At 39.3% G+C, this 21,085-nt stretch overlaps 1 protein-coding gene across 1 annotated transcript in view; it reads left to right on the forward strand.

Annotated features, from left to right (window-relative positions):
• Window positions 1-19,738, forward strand: part of snta1 (syntrophin, alpha 1) — a 33,671-nt gene extending 13,933 nt beyond the window's left edge. The window contains exons 3-8 of the mRNA XM_020651643.3: window positions 12,464-12,659; window positions 12,937-13,126; window positions 14,157-14,287; window positions 14,835-15,031; window positions 17,047-17,234; window positions 18,261-19,738. Coding sequence (XP_020507299.1) covers window positions 12,464-12,659; window positions 12,937-13,126; window positions 14,157-14,287; window positions 14,835-15,031; window positions 17,047-17,234; window positions 18,261-18,353 — 995 coding nt within the window. The 3' untranslated portion in view covers window positions 18,354-19,738. The remainder of the gene's footprint in view (window positions 1-12,463; window positions 12,660-12,936; window positions 13,127-14,156; window positions 14,288-14,834; window positions 15,032-17,046; window positions 17,235-18,260) is intronic.
• The last annotated feature ends 1,347 nt before the right edge of the window (window positions 19,739-21,085 follow it).

The following is a 21,085-nucleotide window of genomic DNA, read 5'->3' on the forward strand; positions in this document are numbered from 1 at the left end:
CAGGGGGACATAATTTCCTTTGCCTGTCTTTGTGTATGAGCGTGCACGAGAGTGTGAGGGGACAGACAGAGAGAGAGAGAGAGAGAGAGAGAGAGAGAGCGAGCGAGCGAGCTAGTTTCCTCTGCCAAGACATTTCTGGACACTGCTGCTTCTTTCTGTCCTTTTCATTAAGGCATTGTGCAGGCTGAGTGCACACACACACACACACACACACACAAACACACACACACACACACACACGGATTAAGTAGGCTTAGTTGTGGAAACTCTACAGTCTTTTCCCTTTCCAGAACTTTTGAGGAGGTTAGGATGTGTAATGGGACTTGTTTGTAGGCCAAGTCTCCTGATTTCTGTTCTCCACATTGAACTGTTGGTTAATGTTTGAGCTTGAACTTTTGACCAACTGTTTGTACAATGTGTTTGGACAAAGTGTGTAATAATTGGGAAGAAACCCACAAAATATTAAAGGAATGTCAGTAAAGAATTGAGAAATTAATAAACAGTGAAAATAATTATTTGTGTATATCTTTAGCGGTTTTCACATATGCACTCAGGATAATATCTAGATATTTAGAGGAGGACTTCTCTGGAGATTCTCCCGACCTAGTCGTTCACATATGTTCCTCACAGCTGGAGACTCTCCCTGTCAGAGGGGAGGGGGATTTCCTGAGGTAAGACGTGACGTAAATAAACAACGTGGAAGTAGCGGTAGTAGTAGAGTCCGCTACACGACGCTATAATGAGAATATTTGCCTTTATATCAATGCTATGTGTAATCCAATGGAATGACAACATCCACAAAAGAGAGGAGAACAACAAACTGACCAACAGAAAACATAATGCAGCCGTTTAATTACGTACACGGAGATCGTAGTGGTCGTGTGCAGACACTTTAGGTAGTCACTGTATATAAACGTCATTCTCTTCCCATTGGCTCAAATTGAAATCTCTGGAGTATATGCTGCCGCGTTCAGACATCAGCTCATTTGGATTTTCTGAGGATAAAATACTAGGAGTCTGGCCGGATAAACTCCGGGTAAAGTCCGTGTGAAAAATCTCAAAACTTGTGTTGAGATCATGCCGCTCATGCATGCTATGTGTCGAATCTAAGCTTGATGATCTCTTTTGACATATTGATCAGTCTCAGTGGACACCATGATTGCACTCTTGACTGTATTTAGTGTAAATGTGACTGCATCGTTCCTGTGGAAGTGAGAGCATTAATACTGCTTCTAAAACTGTCACAATGTGAAAATTCAATATGCACAAGCAGGAATGTGTTTCAGGAGTGCCTGAGGTGAGATTAGGTTTGAAGGGGTTCATTTGGGTCGGTGATGAGTGTTCACTGAAGGATGCTTTGTCAGCATTCTCAACAAGAGCTAACCCCAAACCTAATCTCTCTCCCTCTCTGTCTCTCACTTTCCTTCTCTCTCTTTCTATTTCTCTCTCACACACAACTGTGCTCCTCCCTGCATAAAATCCTCTACTCTTACTGACTGCATTATTATTGCACACTTACATGCAAACATGTAACTTGTGTGTTAATCTGCAGCTGCAGCACAGTGCTTCTGTTAAACAGTACATGTGTACATAGTTACTTAAGATCATGTTCACACTATTACACTCATTATCCATGTAATAATTCAAAGGATGGAAACAGGCAGCTCCTTTAGAAGGCAAAAGACTGCAGATAAGCAGTTTGGGTTACATTTTGCTTTGATGGCTAAAAACCATATTTCTTATCTACAATCCAGCTCTTCAAGGACGTGTGGATATAGCCCCTCACAAGACGATACATACCATTAAGTCTTTTTAAGCAAGGCCAGCAGAGAGATATACACTCTCCAGCCCTATCTTCCTGCACTGATTCAAGTCTGGTTAAGTGAGTGATTTATGGAATATAATGACTTTGGGGAGGAAGTTTTAAAGGGCCTCATTGGGACACAGCAAGCTGCTGGTTAAACTGACAGCACTGTTCATTCTTTTTGTTCAGGTTCAGTTACTGCAGCAGAATGTGGCTGTTCACAGTTCGCATATAATGAAATCTCTAAATAGCCTTCTATTGCACATGAAGTTTCACAGACACACATACTGTGTCTACCTGTCCTCCTGGAGGGTGACCCATGTCTCTTTTGGACATTGCCATTCAGGTAGCCAGGGGAGACAAGTGAGATTTTCTTAATTCACAGTTTCCAACTATAAATTCTCAGCTGGTGTCTTTGGGCCAAGCTGTCTCAGCCCCCTCAGAGAGATGAGAGTTGGTGTTACTGCCCATTAGCTAATCTGTTCTTCTGGTTGGTGGCAGCTGCGAGGCTCTATGGTTTGGAGTGTTTCCACTTCCAGTAGTCTTTTTTTATTCTACATTTTGTGTCTCCTTGATCCTCCAGGAATTCATAGTCCTCTGCCAGAGTTTACAAGCAAGTCAATTCATTTTGTTGAGAAATAAAGGTACTAATTTCCAGTGCCAAAATTAAATATTTTACCTCGCAGCAAAGTAGTGACAAGGAAACCACAGCGTAAGCTCACCCATCTTAATAGTCACTCTTATGCTAAATAGTGCGATACTTAACAAAGTAAACATAAAACCGTACTTAGACAAATTAGATAACGAATATGGAAAATGTTTAATAAGGTAATAAATCAAAAGGGAAGTAGGGTCATTTAAAAAATCAATTCCCATACTGTCTGACTTCTCTTTGCAACCAGTGGTGTAGCCCCTCTGCTGGCCATCGCATGTTGATTTTTCAACATATTCTTCTTTATTTCATGTTGTTGCAACATTATTCACAGTGCAATCACTATAGAACCTGTACTACCTGAAAATGGTTTATAATAGTTTGAAACAGCTTCCAACAAAGATTTTACGGGACCACTCATGCAGAGTGTGGCATTCAATTAACTTGCGAAACCACAAAGAACAATTGTGTCAAAAGCTGTTGTCTGCAGCACTAGAATCCTGTTTTTTTTTCTCTCTTCTGAGTCGGACCTGCAGGATTAGTACATTTCATTCTGTCCCCAAACATCGCTTGGATAGCTTGTCATGCTGGATTGGTACAGTCACTTGTGTGTCCTTTGCCATGGGGGGCTCAGTGTGCTGTCTTTGTCACATTCCTTGCTTTGCTGACTTTCACTGCAACCTAATGAAATATGTTTGAAAAAAAAAAAAAAAAATAGCAGAAAAATTGCCCTTGGTTTTGCAGTCCAAATGGCTTGTCTGTCCTAGCTCGACAGTGACCATTAGACAGTGTCACAGTGTTATCTAGTTGCAGATAGAATGACTTCTATTAAAACTGGAAGAACAATTTGCAGTACTGGATTGGACACAGTTTTGTATTTTTCTCTTTTATCTTAATTTGATCAGCCTTGTCAAAGTAATTGATGCAGTTGCATGCAAGCATATTTTAATGTGGCCCACACGCAATCAAACACAGATATTTGACTGATGTGCCTGTGCACAATAAATACACACATGGCCCACTCAAGTTTGTTATCAGATTCTCATCAAGAGGTTTTCTGGCTGCTCATGGAACCTCTCAAAGGTGTGGTGTTGTTTTAGCTCGGCTTGAAGCAAACTGAGTCATGTCATATCTGCCTACACAAATCTACAGAAGTTCCAGTGACATGCATGTAGTACTGTATCACCTAATTAAAACTTTTTGCCTTGTGCTCTTGTGACAGTATAATTATCACTTTGAAAAACAAAACCTTCCCCTTCAGGCTGAATGAATCTCTCAGCCGCCATCCTCCATTATCTTACAAAGCTTCTTCTCCTTGTGCCTGATATAGTCTTGATGAAAAATAAATATTCCCAAGTGACTTCTTTAATAGTAAAGAGATAAAGACTCTCCACTTTATTTTATTATAATCTCCATAAAGGGTTGTTTTGTAGGGCAGTTCAGTGTAAAGCACAGCTTCATTAAGTCTGATTTAATTAACAGGATGATTTTTTTTTTTTCTTTCTGATTGAAGTTTCGCAGTCAGCCTTCACTAACCCTGGGTCTGTCTCATTTAGCCATAAACACTTCTTGCTGTATAATAATGCCTGCACATTTTCCAGTGCAGTAGCTGACAGAAAATTGTTTTCTTTAGTCTGTTTCTTGTTTATTCGCTTTGTGTGCACTGTTCTTAACTCTAGTTGGGACTCGTCACAGATCCGGGCCAGTTGGTGTTAATTGCCTTCAGGACTCAAGTAGTGTAGTCGTAGTGTAGTAGTGATGTGTTGTTGTATGTAGGTGTTTGCACTAACTTGTCTTTCTTATGGGATACCCTACACAAACATGTGATGAGGTATCTCATGAAATCTGTATAAGATATGTCTTGCATTGTTTGTTGCTTAATCAGGTTTTGATACATTTGCAGTGTGTCATGTGACTATCACTTCTGTCACATGACATCGTAATAGTATTTCAGCGCCTGTTTTTGTCCTGGCTGAGACTCAGTTGAGTCAAAACGCGTAGACACTTCCCTGTTGATAAAGGATTTTTATACTGCATCAGAGTGCCTTGTACTTTCAGTTTAGACTTTCCACACAACAAACTTTGTTTGTAATCAGGACAGTCATTTATTTATTAGCTAGTGTGTGCTGTTGTTGACAATGTCTTTGGCAATTACAGAAAAAGTCCAGCCCACATTTTGCTCTAATTCTTTAAAGTAAACAATCCTAAATGAAGTGATCACTGAGAAAAGTCTGACTTTGTTATTTCCTTGTTGCAAGTTATTTGAATTATCATACCATGATACCAGGAAAGGTTAATGTGGGTTTTGTATGGTAAGTGAGAATGAAGGTTATTGCAGTCATATAAATGATAAATAATTTGCTTTATCTTTTAACAAAAAGCAAGTGAATCAATAATTTCCATGCAGTGATGGACATTTGCTGCCATTCAGCATGAGTTTCTTAAAATCTTTAGATAAAAACAGCAGAGAAATACCACGTCAATTTATAAAGTGTGTATTTAAATCAAAATGTCACTGGATGTAATTAGAAAACATACTGTCCACAAGCTCCTCTTTGTCTACATTGGGTGTACTGTAAGTGTGTCTGTCCCAAACCTCTACGCGTGCCCCAGCTGTGACACCTCTAACCATGTGGACTCGAAGCTCGGCTCCTCTTCGTCCGTAGCCGCTGACCCGCGAGGGCATCGTGCTTCGAGTCAGTGAGGCAATGGATTAACCCTCAAAATAACATGGCTTTATTAAATCACAACCCTCCGTCAGACCCTCTCTTCCTCTGTGGCGTCAAGTTTGCTTAACAGACCCCCCTCTGCCCTGATCTGGGGCCCCTGATAAATTGGTGGGCTGATCTCTGTGCCGCTCTCCCAGTTCATTACAGGCTCAGACTCCACTGAACCCTCTCACGGTATTGTGCTGGATGTGCATGTTGGAGACGGAGGAAGGGGGTGGGAGGATAACAGGGATAGGAGACAGTTTATGGAGCGATTATAGAGAAAAAATAAACTAATGCAAAAAAATATGCTTTAAAAAATAACATGAATTTGACTAGTTTTACATTGATAAAATCCTATCCGAATATGTGTACACACTTTTTCTAACCAAAAGACCTGTGGTTACATTTCTCAGTAATGATTTAACATTATTTTATTATGTGCAAATCATATTTTGACAACTTCCGAGCAGACAGAGCCTCGTGTCCCCCCTAAGATCTTAGGTGCCCACCCCAAGGGATGCCCAGACCCTAGGTTGGGACACCACTGTCTAGAACACACAATGTAACAGTACAATTGAAAAACAACCAGGTAATTCTTTTTTTTTTCAAGCCCATCGCTGTATAAAATTGAGAAGCAGATGTTTACAAGCAATTTCAATTCGTCATTTAGAATGGGGGGAGAAAAATTGGAAATTACGCACAGCAAGTGGCCAATCTGACTCATACTACGCAAATGAACATCAACCTATAAATGAAAAATTGTGTTTCAGACTGCAACAAAAATCTATCCAGACACAAAGTAAGAAAAACTAGTTGGAAAAGAAAGTGGAAATGTCTGCAGCTAAACCTCCCCTCACTCCTCTCTTGTCCTCTGCCAGATCCTGTTCAAGTTCCCTTCACTTACACTTTGTTGAATTAGGATAATTAACTCTCCTGACACACTATGCAAAGTAATCAAATCTGCACGTTGGCAGTATGTGAATTAGTTTAAAATTCTGATTGGGTGTGCTATTCACTCTCTCTCTTACACCATACCTTGCACCCGCTGAGGTTGGCATTTACCCATGATTTTAATGAGATGAGCTATAGCAACGATGAACTTATCTAATTCATTCAGAGCACGGGAAATCTTCCTCAGCTGACTGACACTGCCAGAAGGAGACACGCATTAATCAGCGAGACGCAGAAGACACATAAACCAGCACATGAGCTCATAGAGACCGTTGAAAGGAGGTGTGAACGTTCACTATTTTATTTGCACATGTACACACATGCCTCAAAACAGACCCAAACACCATTTAAGGGTTTGGTAAGTTAGAGAACAAAACAAACATGAATCCTTCCTGTTAAACTCAACCTAATGGTTTCCTGTTAGCATGCACACGTTTCTTACTGAAACTGTGAAATGTAAAACATATCTCTAATATTTAGTTGCCTTCTCTCTTACAATCCACATCTTATTTGTCTCAAAGCATTAAAACTCCAATTTTCCCAACTATGCCATTTCTAATTGGAAGATAAATTAAGTAGCCGAAGTGATGGCTTTTTCCCCTTTTACCCCGATTAACCTCCATGTAATGAAGAAAAACAGCAAGTGTCTGTAATGCTGCTTAGTTATTTATGATGTTGTTTTGGCCCAGGACATCTTTCCTTGTTGCTGGTGTAACATTGGGACATTCTTCTCCAGACATGGTTTACAGAGCCAACAGCATGTTTCTGAAGTCGCTGACTGGCCATTGACATTCCAGCTGCTCCCACGGTAACCAGTGGCAGGGGGATGAGGGGCTGGTATTTAGCTTTAGATGTGTTAATGGAATTTTTTCTTCTTTTTTTTTTTTTTTTTACCAAGAATACGCCCGATATCATTATAATTGATGTTGTTTTGATTATATTAGGCAGTGCATATTCTCGAGTCAACACAACATGAAGTATTGGCTGAACACAGAAAATTTAAAGTTTATGTTTTGGCAATTTGGACTGTCTAAGGAACTGGCAAAGAAATAGCTTTTCAAACAGCAGTTAAGTGATTTGTGTCAGAAATGAATTGGCTGAAATTGTCTGGTCAGGATTTGTGAGGTTCAATGTAAAGACTTTAGTGGGAAAAGCTTAGTGGCAGATTCTGCAGAAGAAGCAATGAAACTCCTCATACACACAGAGTACAAAAGTAGTTTCACTGGCTTCCAGATAAGCTAAAGTAATAACAGTGCCATCTCAGCTAATTTTAGCTCTGTATTGAATGTGCCGCCACTGGTATTCATGGCAACATTTCTGGCTGAGCTTAGCAGTGTGTTCACTCTCTCTGTATCTGTCTCACTCTTCCCTATTCTCTTTTCTTTCTCTCAGTTTGTTTCTCCTGTCTCTCTCTTCTCCATGTTCATTCCTTTCCTCCTCCCCTTCGATTCCCATATCCCTCTTTCCTCCTTTTCATTCACCACTCTTTTTGAAAGCAATCTCATCCGATTTGTTATGTGGGGTCACAGCTAATGCCTGACATTTCTAATCTGGGAAACACCAATGCGATCATTTCCACATCGGTTTTTGGAGAATAGCAAAGCCTCTTTTAGAAAAGTAAATATCTCCTTATACCTGCTATGATTGGTGTTTTCCTCCAGCTTATTCAGCTCTGCAGTTTGAGCTGCATGAAAACACAGACTTAAACTCAGCCTTACATAACAAAGAGTAATGAGTACTAAGAATAGAACTCAAGATATTCTTACTCACAGCTGAGCTCACCTTTTCTTTGCTGACTTTCTCTGACAAAGTTTTAAAGGAACGTTTATTTTTGCAGTCACTAATAAGTGAACTCTGAGAGATACTACAACTTTTCCCTGTTCCATATGCTTGTTGGGTTCACAAGATATTCGATTATGACTTCCACTTGAAACAATAATGTAAGCATTCTCATTTCCAGTCCCAGTCTTGTGACCTGGCCTGCCATATTGAGATTGACCACATCAATTTTGAATGGCTTCGGTCCAGCAACAAGGAATCACTTGGCTACCCAGTGGTAGAAACATCAATGCTTTGGCACAGGAACAAATGGACAGAAGCTCATTTCCATGAAACATTGCGTATGCAAGTTGACAGATACTTCAAAGCTGGAGTTGGTACAGATCAGTGGCTCAATGCTTCATACGCTCCCAATTTACACTTCCACTGAATGTTTATTTTGTTAAAAAAATGCTCTTTTTTTTTCTTGGTCCATGTAGGTTAGTCCGCATGAGTATAAATGTGACAAGTAAAATAATGAAATTCTCCAGAGGAAAAGTCTGATTTTATAGAGCATTAGGGTCATGTGAGGAGGTGAAGTATGAAGTACAATAAACTGAAAAACACTGCTAACTGAAAATAATGATTTTATACTTAAGTCCTAAAACTCAACTGGGATACTAGGTGTAGGGAAGGATATGATACCTTCAATACAACACCCTGAAAATGTTTCTTCTTTTTACTTTGAGGAGAAAATCTGTTTTTATTTATTTTTACATCAAACCAACATTTCAGAATACTCAAACACTGTATTGCTGTTCATCTTCAACTCCAGGTCCCCAAGGGTCATTCTGTCTGTCAGCCAGGTTAAAACAGGACATATGGAGACAAAGGCCATGCACGACAACAATGTTGATTAAATGAATACTTGAATATGTTAATGGCAACAGGAAACATTTTACTATAGCCAAAACCATGATCAGCACCAAGTACTCACTTCTCTGATGAGAAATTTAAATGAAGTTCAGCCATCAGGCTTAACAGTACAAACCAGTAAGTTTGAGATTTCCCGAACAAAGGATGGGGAGGAGACTTCTGAAGGAATGGCCCCATTTACCTGTTCATTCAGCCTGTTTTCATTTTAAATTTGTTTAATACCTATGCTTTGACACAGCCCTCATTGGCTCATGCAGATACAACAGGCTTTCAACAAACTGGATGTAAAACCATCCATGGTACAGTAAGACACAAGAGCAGCTGATCTAAAAGACCAATAAGGTCTGTTTGGGGCAGCAGTCAAGGGGAGTGGATGGGTCAAACAACAATAAACTTTCAAATGGGAGAATGGGGTTTGAATCTTTGTGATTCACGTGATGATAATTTTCCTAATTACCACAAATGTCTTTTCTTATCTTAAGTGATCAGAATACTTAACGTAAACCGTATGTTTGATACAGACGCTACATTGAGCTTCCGTATGGGAAGTGGTAAAAGGATGACTGTATTCCAGGACCTGGGATGAGAACAGACTCTTTTCCACTATCAAGTGATTATTAGAACAAACGAAGCCATGTGAAACTTGGGTTAATGAAAAACAATACAGTCACAAACAAGCGAAAAGGGTGAAAATATATCAACTAAATAACTAAAAAACAAACTGCTGAGCCCTGTTACCAAAGCATGCTGAGGCCCAATACGCTTACATAAATTTTTCATTTGTGTTTGCATGTGGCGTGCTTACCCATGGCACTTTGTGAGTACCGGTAATTGTTTCAATTAAATGTAGACTGTGTGTTTTTGTGTCGTAAATGTTTGTCCAAGGAAACCATTCTGGTAGCGCATACATGCAAAAGGATGCTGTTAAGCCAGCAAGGTGGAAGATGGAAGACGTGGGAGAGGCTGACATTCAGTGCTCTTAATCTAAAGGGGGTTAGTCATTCTTCTAAACGATTCTTCATAGATTTTAAAGTAAAACCTAAAAAGGTCAGAGGTTGAAACAATCCACCTTAATTACCAACCTGAGAAGAATTGACCAGGGGAAGAGTTCTGAAACAGACGTCTCAGGAGAATACTGGTGAGGTAGAAGAGGAGCCTTCAAAAGGAAGAGGTGATGCAGACAGTGAACGTTCTGCTGACTCAGAGGAACTACTGTATGTGTATACTTCACTGCAATTAGGTCATGCCCTTTTCTGCAGGAACTTAAGTCGCCTTCAGACATGCTCTGTAATCCCTAAATGCTCTGCTGGTTTTAAAACGTTTGCGTCATGTTCCAAAGAGAAGCACGGTCATTTATTTTCATAAACTGTTGAACTGCTGTTTTCAACATCTTCTTACTCAAGACCTGGTAACATTTCTGCAACATTTTGAATAAATGCAGAAACTTCGCTATTCAACAAGCAAAAAGACAGTTTTTGAACGTTATTGAATATGGCATCTCAACAAAATATTTGTTGATAATTATGGTTATTATATTCACATTTTGAAGCCATAATAAATGCATTGATTTTATAGGTGCATAGACGGCTGGAGCCGGCTTGTTTTACCCTGATAACTTTGATTCCCTTCTCCAAGGGCAGGCTAACAAGTGAAAAGTCTCTTACCTTGGTTATCATGCGCATATCATATCTGGTTAGTGGCCAGATTATTTAGAAGAATATCAATGTGACCCTTTTTAAAGAGCAGAGGAAAATGAGAAAGCAGAAATTCACAGTGAACAAGCAAAGTTACAGATTAAATGTCTGAAAAGAGCTTTATAGTGAATGAGTAAGTGCTCTAGGGTAGGGGTTCCAAAAAAACCATGCCATGCCAAACATCTTAAAAGACAGCCCTGTACCCCCACTTTGAAAAAGCCTGTTCTAGGGGTTTCCAGGGTTCTTCCTCAAAGACATTTTCAAACGTACCCTTCTTTTCACCCTCTCTTTAGAGTCTTAAGTCTCTGAGTCACTCTGCCACCTCCTGATAGCAAAGAGGAATGCATAAAATTCAGATTTAGTAAGCTGTTTATGGTGAAATAAACCCATAAAAGGGAAGGAGCCACTCCACAGCCATGTGACGTACTTGATGTTTTAACAAAATGAGTGTATGGCTGCCTGCCTGCCGGACTGGCTAGCAAGGAGCTCTAATTTGGGTCTGGTGGAAGCCCCCTCTCTCACTCCTGTTGTCGTGTCGTCTGTGACTCTTAAACTCGCCCTCTGGCTACACGCCTCGTGTACTGTGCAAGAAGAGCACTTCACACATCCCCAGTGAAACCAGAGCTCTGCCTTCAGCCTTCGGCCTCATGCCTTGCCATGTCCTCTGGGCTATTTATACTCCAGCAGTGGCTACCTCTGCCAATGTCAAGCCACAGCATGCTGGACTGGAGCTGTGTGTGTGTGTGTGTGTGCGTGTGCGTGTGCGTGTGCGTGTGCGTGTGCGTGTGCGTGTGCGTGTGCGTGTGCAGATGTGTATGTAGGTGTATGTGAGTTGAAAACAGTGCATTTGAAAAAGGATGTGGCAAAGTGTTAACACAAATTAGCATGGTAGGGATTAGATCCCTCAGAATGAGTCATTATTGGGTGAATTAGTAATACTCAACATGATGGAACTAAAAATGATGTTTCAATTTAAGAGGGAACAATTTTGTGTCAATGAAGATTTTGTAAATAATTTTAGGTAACATCCCAGGAAGAATGTCAAGAACTTGTTGACAACAGTTTATCTTATCATTGTGAAAACTTCATAACAAAAAAATGGATCTGTATAACACGTGTTTAAACTCATTTAGAATGTGAACGCTAAAAGAAAGCAGAAGAGGTCAAACTTGACTTATAGTTAGATTTCTACAAGGTTGTGTTTTGGAATACCCACTTGGCTCTTAACCCTCTGTTCTTGATAATTGCAGATGCCGCTAATTTTTTTTATTGTCAATCGTACAGAGAGAGTACAGAACTTTCAACACTGATGATCCCATTCACTGAATTGACTCGTATTGTCATGACAACACAAGCACCGCTATTGACCAATGATTATTGCAACAATGAACCAAATACAATCAATTTATCACTTAATATATCCTCAGAGGAGAACTGATAGATGGAGCGAAAGTAAAGGATAAGAGTTGGAATAGGTAGTGTGAACTTTGACCTTTGATTTAAATTATAAATGACAAACAGTTTTACAAATTAAGAATTTGAGTTTCCAAGTAATCTCAGATTACAGAGGCTGGAATTCACATAATCTTCTGTTTCTTAATCATAAAAATAAATTAAAGAACTTTTTCTTATTTGTATTTTAGTCAGTTGTTCTATCTGGGTTTACTTTATTCAAAGGATTTTCCTTTGCTGCCTCTGTTACTGAGCTCCTTTTTCTTCTTGCATGATGAGCTCTGTATGATTGCTGAGAAATCTTCGGTGACAGAGAACATTTTGCAGATTCTCTTTAAAGCTGTTCTTAAGTGCTGCTACAGTTTTCAACTCCTCTGTGAACCTAAAGGCTCCATCCTTATATTCAAAAGTCCTTTACTCCTCCTCCTCCTCTACTTCTTCTGTCTGCCCCCCCCCCCCAATCTAATTTTCTCTTTCTCTCCCACACTTTCTCGTTCTGCTTCAGTGAAATACATCAAGGAGATGTCAGCCTTCTTTAAAAGCTCGGGGTCCCCAGGCGCTACCCTCCCCTGGGAGTCTCCCCCCTCCACACCCCAGAGGGGCACTGAGCTCTCGTCCGCTGACGTGAAGGAGCCCCGCATCATCCCGCTGAAGATGTGCCAGGTGTCACGAAAACAGTGCCCCCCGGACACGGAAAACAGGTACTTCTTTTCCTCAAAGTGTCTACATTTCTGTTTTATTTGATGTGCAGTTCATACATTTCTGAATCATAAAGATTCTGAAAAACCTGAAGATGACAAAATGGCTTACAGAGAATAATGTAAAAGGGACTTCTTACACCATCTTGCTCACATATTCTCTTTGTCAGCATCTGAAACTTCCTCTCCACCCTCAAGCTTTTCTCACTTTGCCATTTATCTTTCATTTGTCTGACTGCCCTTCTTTTCTTCTCGCTTCTCCTCTCATCTCCCCTGCCAGGTATTTTGAGGTGATTTCATCCAGCAGAAAGAACTCTGTGTTCCTGCGGGCAAAGGACCCAGCCATGGCCCAGTCCTGGTACAATGCCATCCAGGCGGGTGCTGCCAACCTTCTACCACGAGTGAGAGAGGAGGTGAAGAGCATGCAGCCAGGCGTGGAGGTCAAACATCTGGGATGGATTACAGAGCAGGTATGAAAGGACACAGACAGACATGGTCCATGCTGTTAGACCTTCTCTGCAGGGTTATGTTTCTCATGTAGTTATGTACTGATGTTTGTTTGTGTTGTTTTTATATTGTGCACAGCAACTCTGGAATACAGAAAGTGGAATACATGCACACAAAGAAGTTCTTTTGTGTGTAGTCGGTCAAACTCTGTGCTGTGTTGTGTAGAAAGTAGACACACTTTGTTGGCTAGCTTTTCAGCTATTCACTCCACATCAATACTGCAACAGGTGTGGAGAGACAAAACACTAGAGTCCGACCGATTAATAGACCAGCCAGTAATATCGGCCGATATTAGCATATGAAGTTGCTATCGGCATCGGCTAATTTTAACTCTGATATGTGCCGCACCATATCGGTCGGTTCCTACAAATCACAGGGTTTCTCTTGCTAACATGCGAGCACCTTATCATGGAAAATTTTAAAAAACATTGCTGGAGATATAAATAATATAAATAAAAAGGGCTTAAATAACAGGACTTTCTTGCATTGATGCTTTCAATGCCTGTGTGTCATCATTAAGTAAGTCACTAAATGCTACATGATAGCAAACAAAGACAGAATAATACACTCTTTGCATAGTAAGCTACACAACTACCTGAGATGGGACAAAGTACAGCTAAGGTAAGTGCAGCAAATTGTGTAGGTCAAATTTCACTCAAAAATCAATTTACAGTCAGACATTTCGCTTTAAAGTATTAACACTTAACAAACCTAAAAGTTAAAGATATACCATCAGAAACGCAAACCTGCTGCATTTAAAAGTCTATTTCATCCACACAAAATTACTTTTAACGTAATATACCTTGTTACTAATGCACAACATCACATTAACATGAGGTCATGTGCCAACCTGATCCCAGATTGTAGCTATAATAATTTGATGTCCATGGGCGTTATACATGTGCTGTGTATGATTATCATGATGATCATGGAGTATCATATTAACGAGTTAGAATGATTTCTAAAGTCTGTTACCAATGTGCACGTGTACAGGTGACCCAGGGTCCAGAGAAACCCGTCCTGGCTGTGTTGACTGACAGAGACCTGCTCCTGTATCCTTCACTGCCTGAAAGCAAAGAGAGCCTGAGCAGCCCCACCAAGAGTCACCCGCTTATTGCTACCAGGTTAACATGCACACATGCTTTCATACATACACATTCACCTACACCAAATCAAGAGCTAAGAATGGAAACACTTTGGAGTCCTATGTCTCCCCCCCTCACTCTCATAATGAAACCCATACTGGGACACATACACATACATTTGGCATTTCTGAAACTTCTCTCCTCCACCCTGAGTAGCCCACTTTTCAGTGAACAGACTTTCATATGTGTGTGTGTGTGTGTGTGTGTGTATGTGTGTGTGTGTGTGTGTGTGTGTGTGTGTATGTGTGTGTGTTTTGGCCTTATCGAAGCACACACGCTCACTCTTTCCATAACTGGAGAATTGGACATTTTGGCACATAATTTGGAAAACATCAGTGGAACCAGAACCTATGAGTCATATTTTTTTTCCTCCTCCTTTCTCTCCACGTCTCACTGTTCTCCTCTCTAAACCTCCAACATGCCCCCCCCCCTCATTCTTTGCTCTTCTCACATCCTTTTGAGGTAGTTTTAATTACCCTCCTTCATATCCTCATCCCTCTTATCAGTTCTCATATTTCTCTTTCAGACTGGTTCACTCCGGCCCAGGAAAAAGTTCTCCACTCCTGGACTCGGACCTCTCGTTTGGCCTGCGTTCTGGCACAAAGCAGGGCGTGGAGACACATGTGTTTAGGGTGGATTCTGCAAAGGAGCTGTCCACCTGGACTCATCTGCTGGTGGAGGGCTGCCATAATGCTGCTGAGCTCATCAAGGAGGTCACCACAGGTACAGATACACTGATTTGTTAAAGTTTCTACTTCATTGTCAGCCATGAGTTCAACCTTTTTTTATTTTTCTGAACTGTAAGGAATCACCAGAAAATATGTATTTGAAATCATTTTAAACTTGTCTTCAAGTTGCTCGCCCGTGCCTGAGTGAGAAGAGAATGAAACAACCAAGGCTCAAGGTTTCCCTCCCACTGAGGTCACTCTCTTCCAAATGAATCATCTCATTGTTCTCAGTGCTGCTTTCATAAATTCCCCCAAAGTAAAATGTGAGAGGCATATCAGCTCTGTGCTTCAGTTTAAATGTATTATAATACATCTAAAAGAATACCTTTACAACCCCGTCATAATCTAGAGAGAAGGAATTAAATGTCCTTTTCTTTAGGGTACAATTGATCATTTAAATTTGAGTTAAATTGAAGTCCCTCTACTGTACCACAACCCCACACACATTACTGCTGTCACTCTGAAATTGATTGACATGTATTTAATAGTGACTTACAAAAGGCAGGGGAATTAATTGTTGTGATTTGGAGGAGTTGAATGATTTTTGTTGTTGTTGCAAGAGTCATCCAACATGTATTCTACTTAGTTTCAAGTCTTCGTCTTGTACTTCTTTCTTACTTTCCTCTGCTAAATGTGTTGGTGTAATGAGAACTTTCAAACGAAAAACTCCCCAACAACTGGGTGTGGGTTGTAAATTCCTCCAACTTTGAAAAATCCCACATTCACCTGTAGGTGGAGCCATAACAAAAGAAGTTTTTACATGAGCACGTAACTTGAAAAACAACCTCACTTCTTATTTTAATTAGAATGTTTCTGTATCTGGTCTCCTGCTTCATTTGTTTTTACATTGTTTCTATTTTTGTCCTGATTTTCTTTCACCCATTTTTTCCCCCTATCATGTCATGAAACATTAAAAACATTTTCTCAAATCTTCAAAAATATTGATAATGCAGCCTTTTTTCCCCAGTCATACAAGCCATTCAATTTGAATGTAAATAGCTGCCCGTGTAGTTATGTGGAATGAAGCGGCACTTAATGTCATAAGTTACTTTAAATGGTTCTGAGACTAGACTGACACACCTCAACAAAGTTTGAGCATAAAGTGACGACCAGGAGGAGAGTCAGGAGTTCTGATTCTGTTTAACATTGGGGAAAAAAAACCTGCTTCATCCCTGATCATAAGCGTTTACGGCTATTCTTGTTCATTCTAATCTGCTTACATCGTGGGGGAAAATACATATTGTATTAGTGGATAGACTGTAATATTTTCTATCAATAATCCTGAAATCTATTTAACCATGAAACAATTAGCAGCTGGGAACAAAATGCAGATTACTTTCTGCTGAGACAAACATTTTACAGCATAATATCACCCTGTCTGATAAAGCAGGATTAGGATTTATGATTGATTGTTTCTTTTATAATGATTTGTTTAAAGGAAGGGAAGCTTGTTTTAATAGATTTTTAGGAAAATCTTGAGAGGTTTGTTTCAGGTAGATCTACATGTGAGGTGTCCTATTAGTCTGTGTCTGCTCTCAGGATCAGGAAGTCTTCTTTTTTTCTACTTCTATGATCTAGATTCAACATTTTTGTCCTCAAGTTTCCCCTGAAAACTTCAGTCATCCTTGGCAAGACAGAAACTGGTTCACTTACAGTGCGGTGTAGCAATGTGATGTTGTAACATTGCCATCTGCTGGTTGTATTTGGTGTTGCCAAACTTTCTGTCCAAACTCTGAAAAGCTCTAATTATAGTATCAGAATTAGAACGAGTGTCCTATTTAACTGAGACTTGGGCCAATCTCTTTTCAGAACAAAGAGCATTATTTGGCTTTATACTTTTATTGCACAATGAATTAATTCAGCCATTAGTTGTCTCAAAACAAAATTGAAACAGGAGCACATATAGTTGGGTTTTTATTAGTATAACTTTTACACTGATAACGACCAGTGATTACATTACAATCTTTACTCTGCCTCCATGTAACCTTTTCTTTCCTTCTGTCCGATCAGCATGTAGCTGGAATGGGAAGGAGTGCACCCTGGGAGTGCACATCGATGAAGGCTTCTCACTGTTCACAGAGGACATGGGGGTCAGGAAAAGTGTTCTGCTCCAGCAGCCCTTCGAGCGCCTGCGAATGTCCTCGGACGATGGGGTCCGCATGATGTTCCTAGACTTTGGAGGCCCCGAAGCTGAAATAGTGAGTAACTTATTCTTCTGTTGGACTTTGCCAGGATGTTGTATTTTAATAACGTTGCAGAATTATAACCGTCATAACTCAGAGCTTTTTAAGGAAATATATCTGAAGGAAATGTTCATGGATAATTTAATTGAAGGTAAATGTCTATCATAACGCATCTGATATTTTGTTCAATTTTAAAACAGATTAACACACAAATTGATTGATCGATTGTATCTCTTAAAATAGAAATAAAACGTTTACAGTACAGTGTTTTTGTCGGCACATCCCTCTTGAAAGAAAACAAACAAGCTTCACCAGAAAAACACTTCAGGTTACATTTTTACACAATTTAAAAAAAAACAAAGAATCCATTTAAGTTATTTAAACTTATATTTTGCAACTCAGTCCATTTACCAGCATTTCTTTAAAGAGGGTAAAGTACATTTCTTGATCTTCCTCTGTAGCAGCCTGCTTACCTGTCATTGGATTGACATTTCTTATCTGACTCAAGAAATGAGCTGTATCATACATGAGAACTCTGTTTGCTTATGAATGCCGTTACATGTGGCTTCAAGCTGGTAATGTTGAATATTTCCAAGGTCAAGACTGAACCTTTATGTGAAACATCACATATGAGTTTAAAAAAATATGTAATAGTATGTAAATGGTAAATGGACTTGAGCTTGTATAGTTCTTTTCTAGTCTTCTGACTACTCAAAGCGCTTTGATACCGCAGGTCACACCTACACATTCACACACTGATGGCAGAGGCTGCAATGTAAAGTGTCCATCACGATTAACTAATCCCATTCATACACATTTATACACTGCCAATAAAGCAGTGGGAACAACTTGGGGTTAAGTGTCTTGCCCAATGACACATCGGATATGTGGCTGCAGGAGCTAGGGAGCGAACCCTCGACCTTCCGGTTGAGAGACGACCGACTCTACCAACTGAGCCACTAACACTTAATTCTTGCTCAAACAATTCTAACATTTTTTTCTGACTTGTGTTCTTCTTCCCACTCCTCTTTCTTCTCTCAGCAACTGGACCTTCACTGTTGCCCGAAGACCATCGTCTTTATCATCCACTCTTTCCTGTCTGCTAAAGTCAAACGACTTGGGCTCCTGGCATGATGACAGCGGACCATAAAGAGTATCATCGATAGGAATAATCAATAAAAACACACAGAACAGAAGACTCTGCCACATCAGAGGGTGTGCCCCCAGAAACAGACTCTGACTAACCCCTTCTTTTCTCTTAAGTTGTCATCTTTGATCCAACATCTCCTGCTGTTTAGAGGGGAATGAAGAGAAAACTACAATGCTGTTGGAACTTAGCTTAACTAGTAGTTAAAAAGGTTTAGAAAGATGTTTTTACAGATGGCCTCAGCCTGCAGCCATTTAAGAGATCTGTAAATCTGTGAAATGTGTAAGAGTAGGTCATGACACTTGATGATGGCGAACTGTGTGACTATGACCGGCTGCATCTTAATGTTTCCAAGCGTCAAACCCTGTCATTTCACGTTTTTTTTATTCTCCCCCATTGTTCAGTTTTGTTTAGTTCCATGAGTCACAGCAGGCCTTTGTCCCGAGCATCCTTTCATCTTTCAATCTTTGTAAGCAGTCATAACAAAAGTGATGTCACAAATGTCCTGATGGATGTTGGACAAACATGTTTTTGATGAAGGCAGCTTGAGTGGAGTGACAGAATGACGGGGAGCGATCAATAGTCTGAACGTCGTAGTGTATAACTACACAACATTCTTTTGACGTAAATTTGAAGAAGCTATCAGCTACCAAATGCTAAATCATATCTATTTTATTATAAGTGAAAACTCTTTTCAGTTGTCTCCGTGTCTCTTCCTTTTTAAAGCGTGCTCATGATATAATGTCTAACAAAGATGACGTGTGATAAAAGCCCTTTTTAAAAAAAAAAAAACATGTTTTAGTTGAACCGACTCAGTATAGAATGGTGTTCATTTTTCTTTAAAACATCAACACTATATTTTTTTCATCTTGATTAAAATAAAATCCAAATAAGAGCTCTTGTGTTTCTAAAATCACATCGACAAAGGCTGTTTCTAATCATGCTTCCACAGTTTGCTTAAAGAGTGCCAGTCAGAATGAGCTACAAAATCATCCAGACACGTTTCTTATGTTACAGTGTATTTATCAGATCAATCAACACTGAGGACAAACAGGCTTCATCTAAAGGTCGTCTATTTGTACTCCATTGTTCCAACATTTTGAGATTTGAGTTGACCATGTTAACAATGTAGAGTTGTTTACATCATTACGTGTTTTTCTTTTTTCTTTTTGCTCATTTGACTGAACTTCTACTACTTGGGGCCTTCTCTCTGTGTTCGTCACTAAACAGACTTGTATTAATATATATTTCAAAACTAAACCATGTTTGTTTTCAAGAAAAAAAACACATTATTGTATATTCTTATTTAAACAAAGGTGTGCCTTGCAGGGTTGTTTGTATATAAACATGTAATAAACTTTGTTAACTTTTACGTTTGACGTTTTTAAGTGTTTGATTGATCACACGTAACCGTCCCTCTTTATTACTTAAGTTCTTGTTGAAACTTACCTGAAAACATCTACACTATCTTAGACCTTGGGAAATTCTTCTACCATTCATTTTTTTTAAATAAAATAAATCACTTATCGTTTTCAATATTTTAGTTGGCGAGTAACTGCACTGTGTCTAACTGTCAGCAGCTACAGCATGCTTAAAAAAAAAATGTTTTATATGAAATCATTTCAAACCAAAGAAAACATTGAATACACGACAGGCGGGTATAACTCAGAATATAGTGATGCATATTCCCATTTCTTATGTTTTCCCCTAGAAGATTGTGGGTGTTTCGGAGATCAATAACACATTTTTTTGGAAGTAATGTATTTGTAATACACCTCAGTTCTTTCAAGTGCTCTGTAGAACATTTTAGGATCCTTCAGATCTTTGTTTTGGTGCCCCAACTTTTTTGATGCCTCTTTTTTTTCCCAGCAGCTACAGTCTGCTGATTTCTTTTAAAGAAAAATAAACAGTGTGTACCTTTCTTACACTAAACAGACAAAAGTCAGTGACTTGGTGGACATAATGGAGCAATGAGCAAATTCATGGCCCAGATATTGCCTCAGAAACTGAACTCAAAATAAATGACTAATGTTCTGTTTGAGTGAACAATGATTCAGTATCTGTTTGCTTCACCTGTTGGCCAGAACAACCATTTAAGGTCCGTTTGGCAATTTCATTCCATTGTACGCTGCCATCTAGTGGTGACAAAAATCCAATAGTTCATCCATAGGGTGCAACAAAATCCATACTAACTCAAAGACACTATTTGCCTTGATAAAATATGTTATGTTTGACATTGAAGCTATTTGGTGAAATCTTTATGGCAACAAATCTTTAATTTTTCCACAACCCTAAAGTCTACCTCATCTTCTCTCTCGCTGTAGAGAAGCATACATTCAGGTGCACAGTGTGACCAACAAATCATCACATTGTATTTGGTATCTTGGTACGAGTGTTACTCATTTATGACCAACAAAATGTCTTGAGTATCAACTAAAAAATATTGCTTTGTTTAACCTCCTATATATCTATTCCATGTTTCCTGTAATCAAACCTGAATTCCACCTATGAGGATAATCCAGATTTTTAGGATTAAAATTTACCCAATCCTACTCAAAAGAGGTTTTATTTGAAAGAAAAACTAAATTACCCGATCTAATATTTGGGTTACTTAATCTTTGGAGCCAAACAAAGCATCTAAATATTTTAAGTTGAGGTAAAAGAAATTATGTTAAAGGATAAATATGTCTGCTTGCCTGTTACATGAATTTTGTGTTCT

Source organism: Labrus bergylta, chromosome 5, assembly GCF_963930695.1.
Source record: "Labrus bergylta chromosome 5, fLabBer1.1, whole genome shotgun sequence".
Lineage (NCBI taxonomy): Eukaryota > Metazoa > Chordata > Actinopteri > Labriformes > Labridae > Labrus > Labrus bergylta.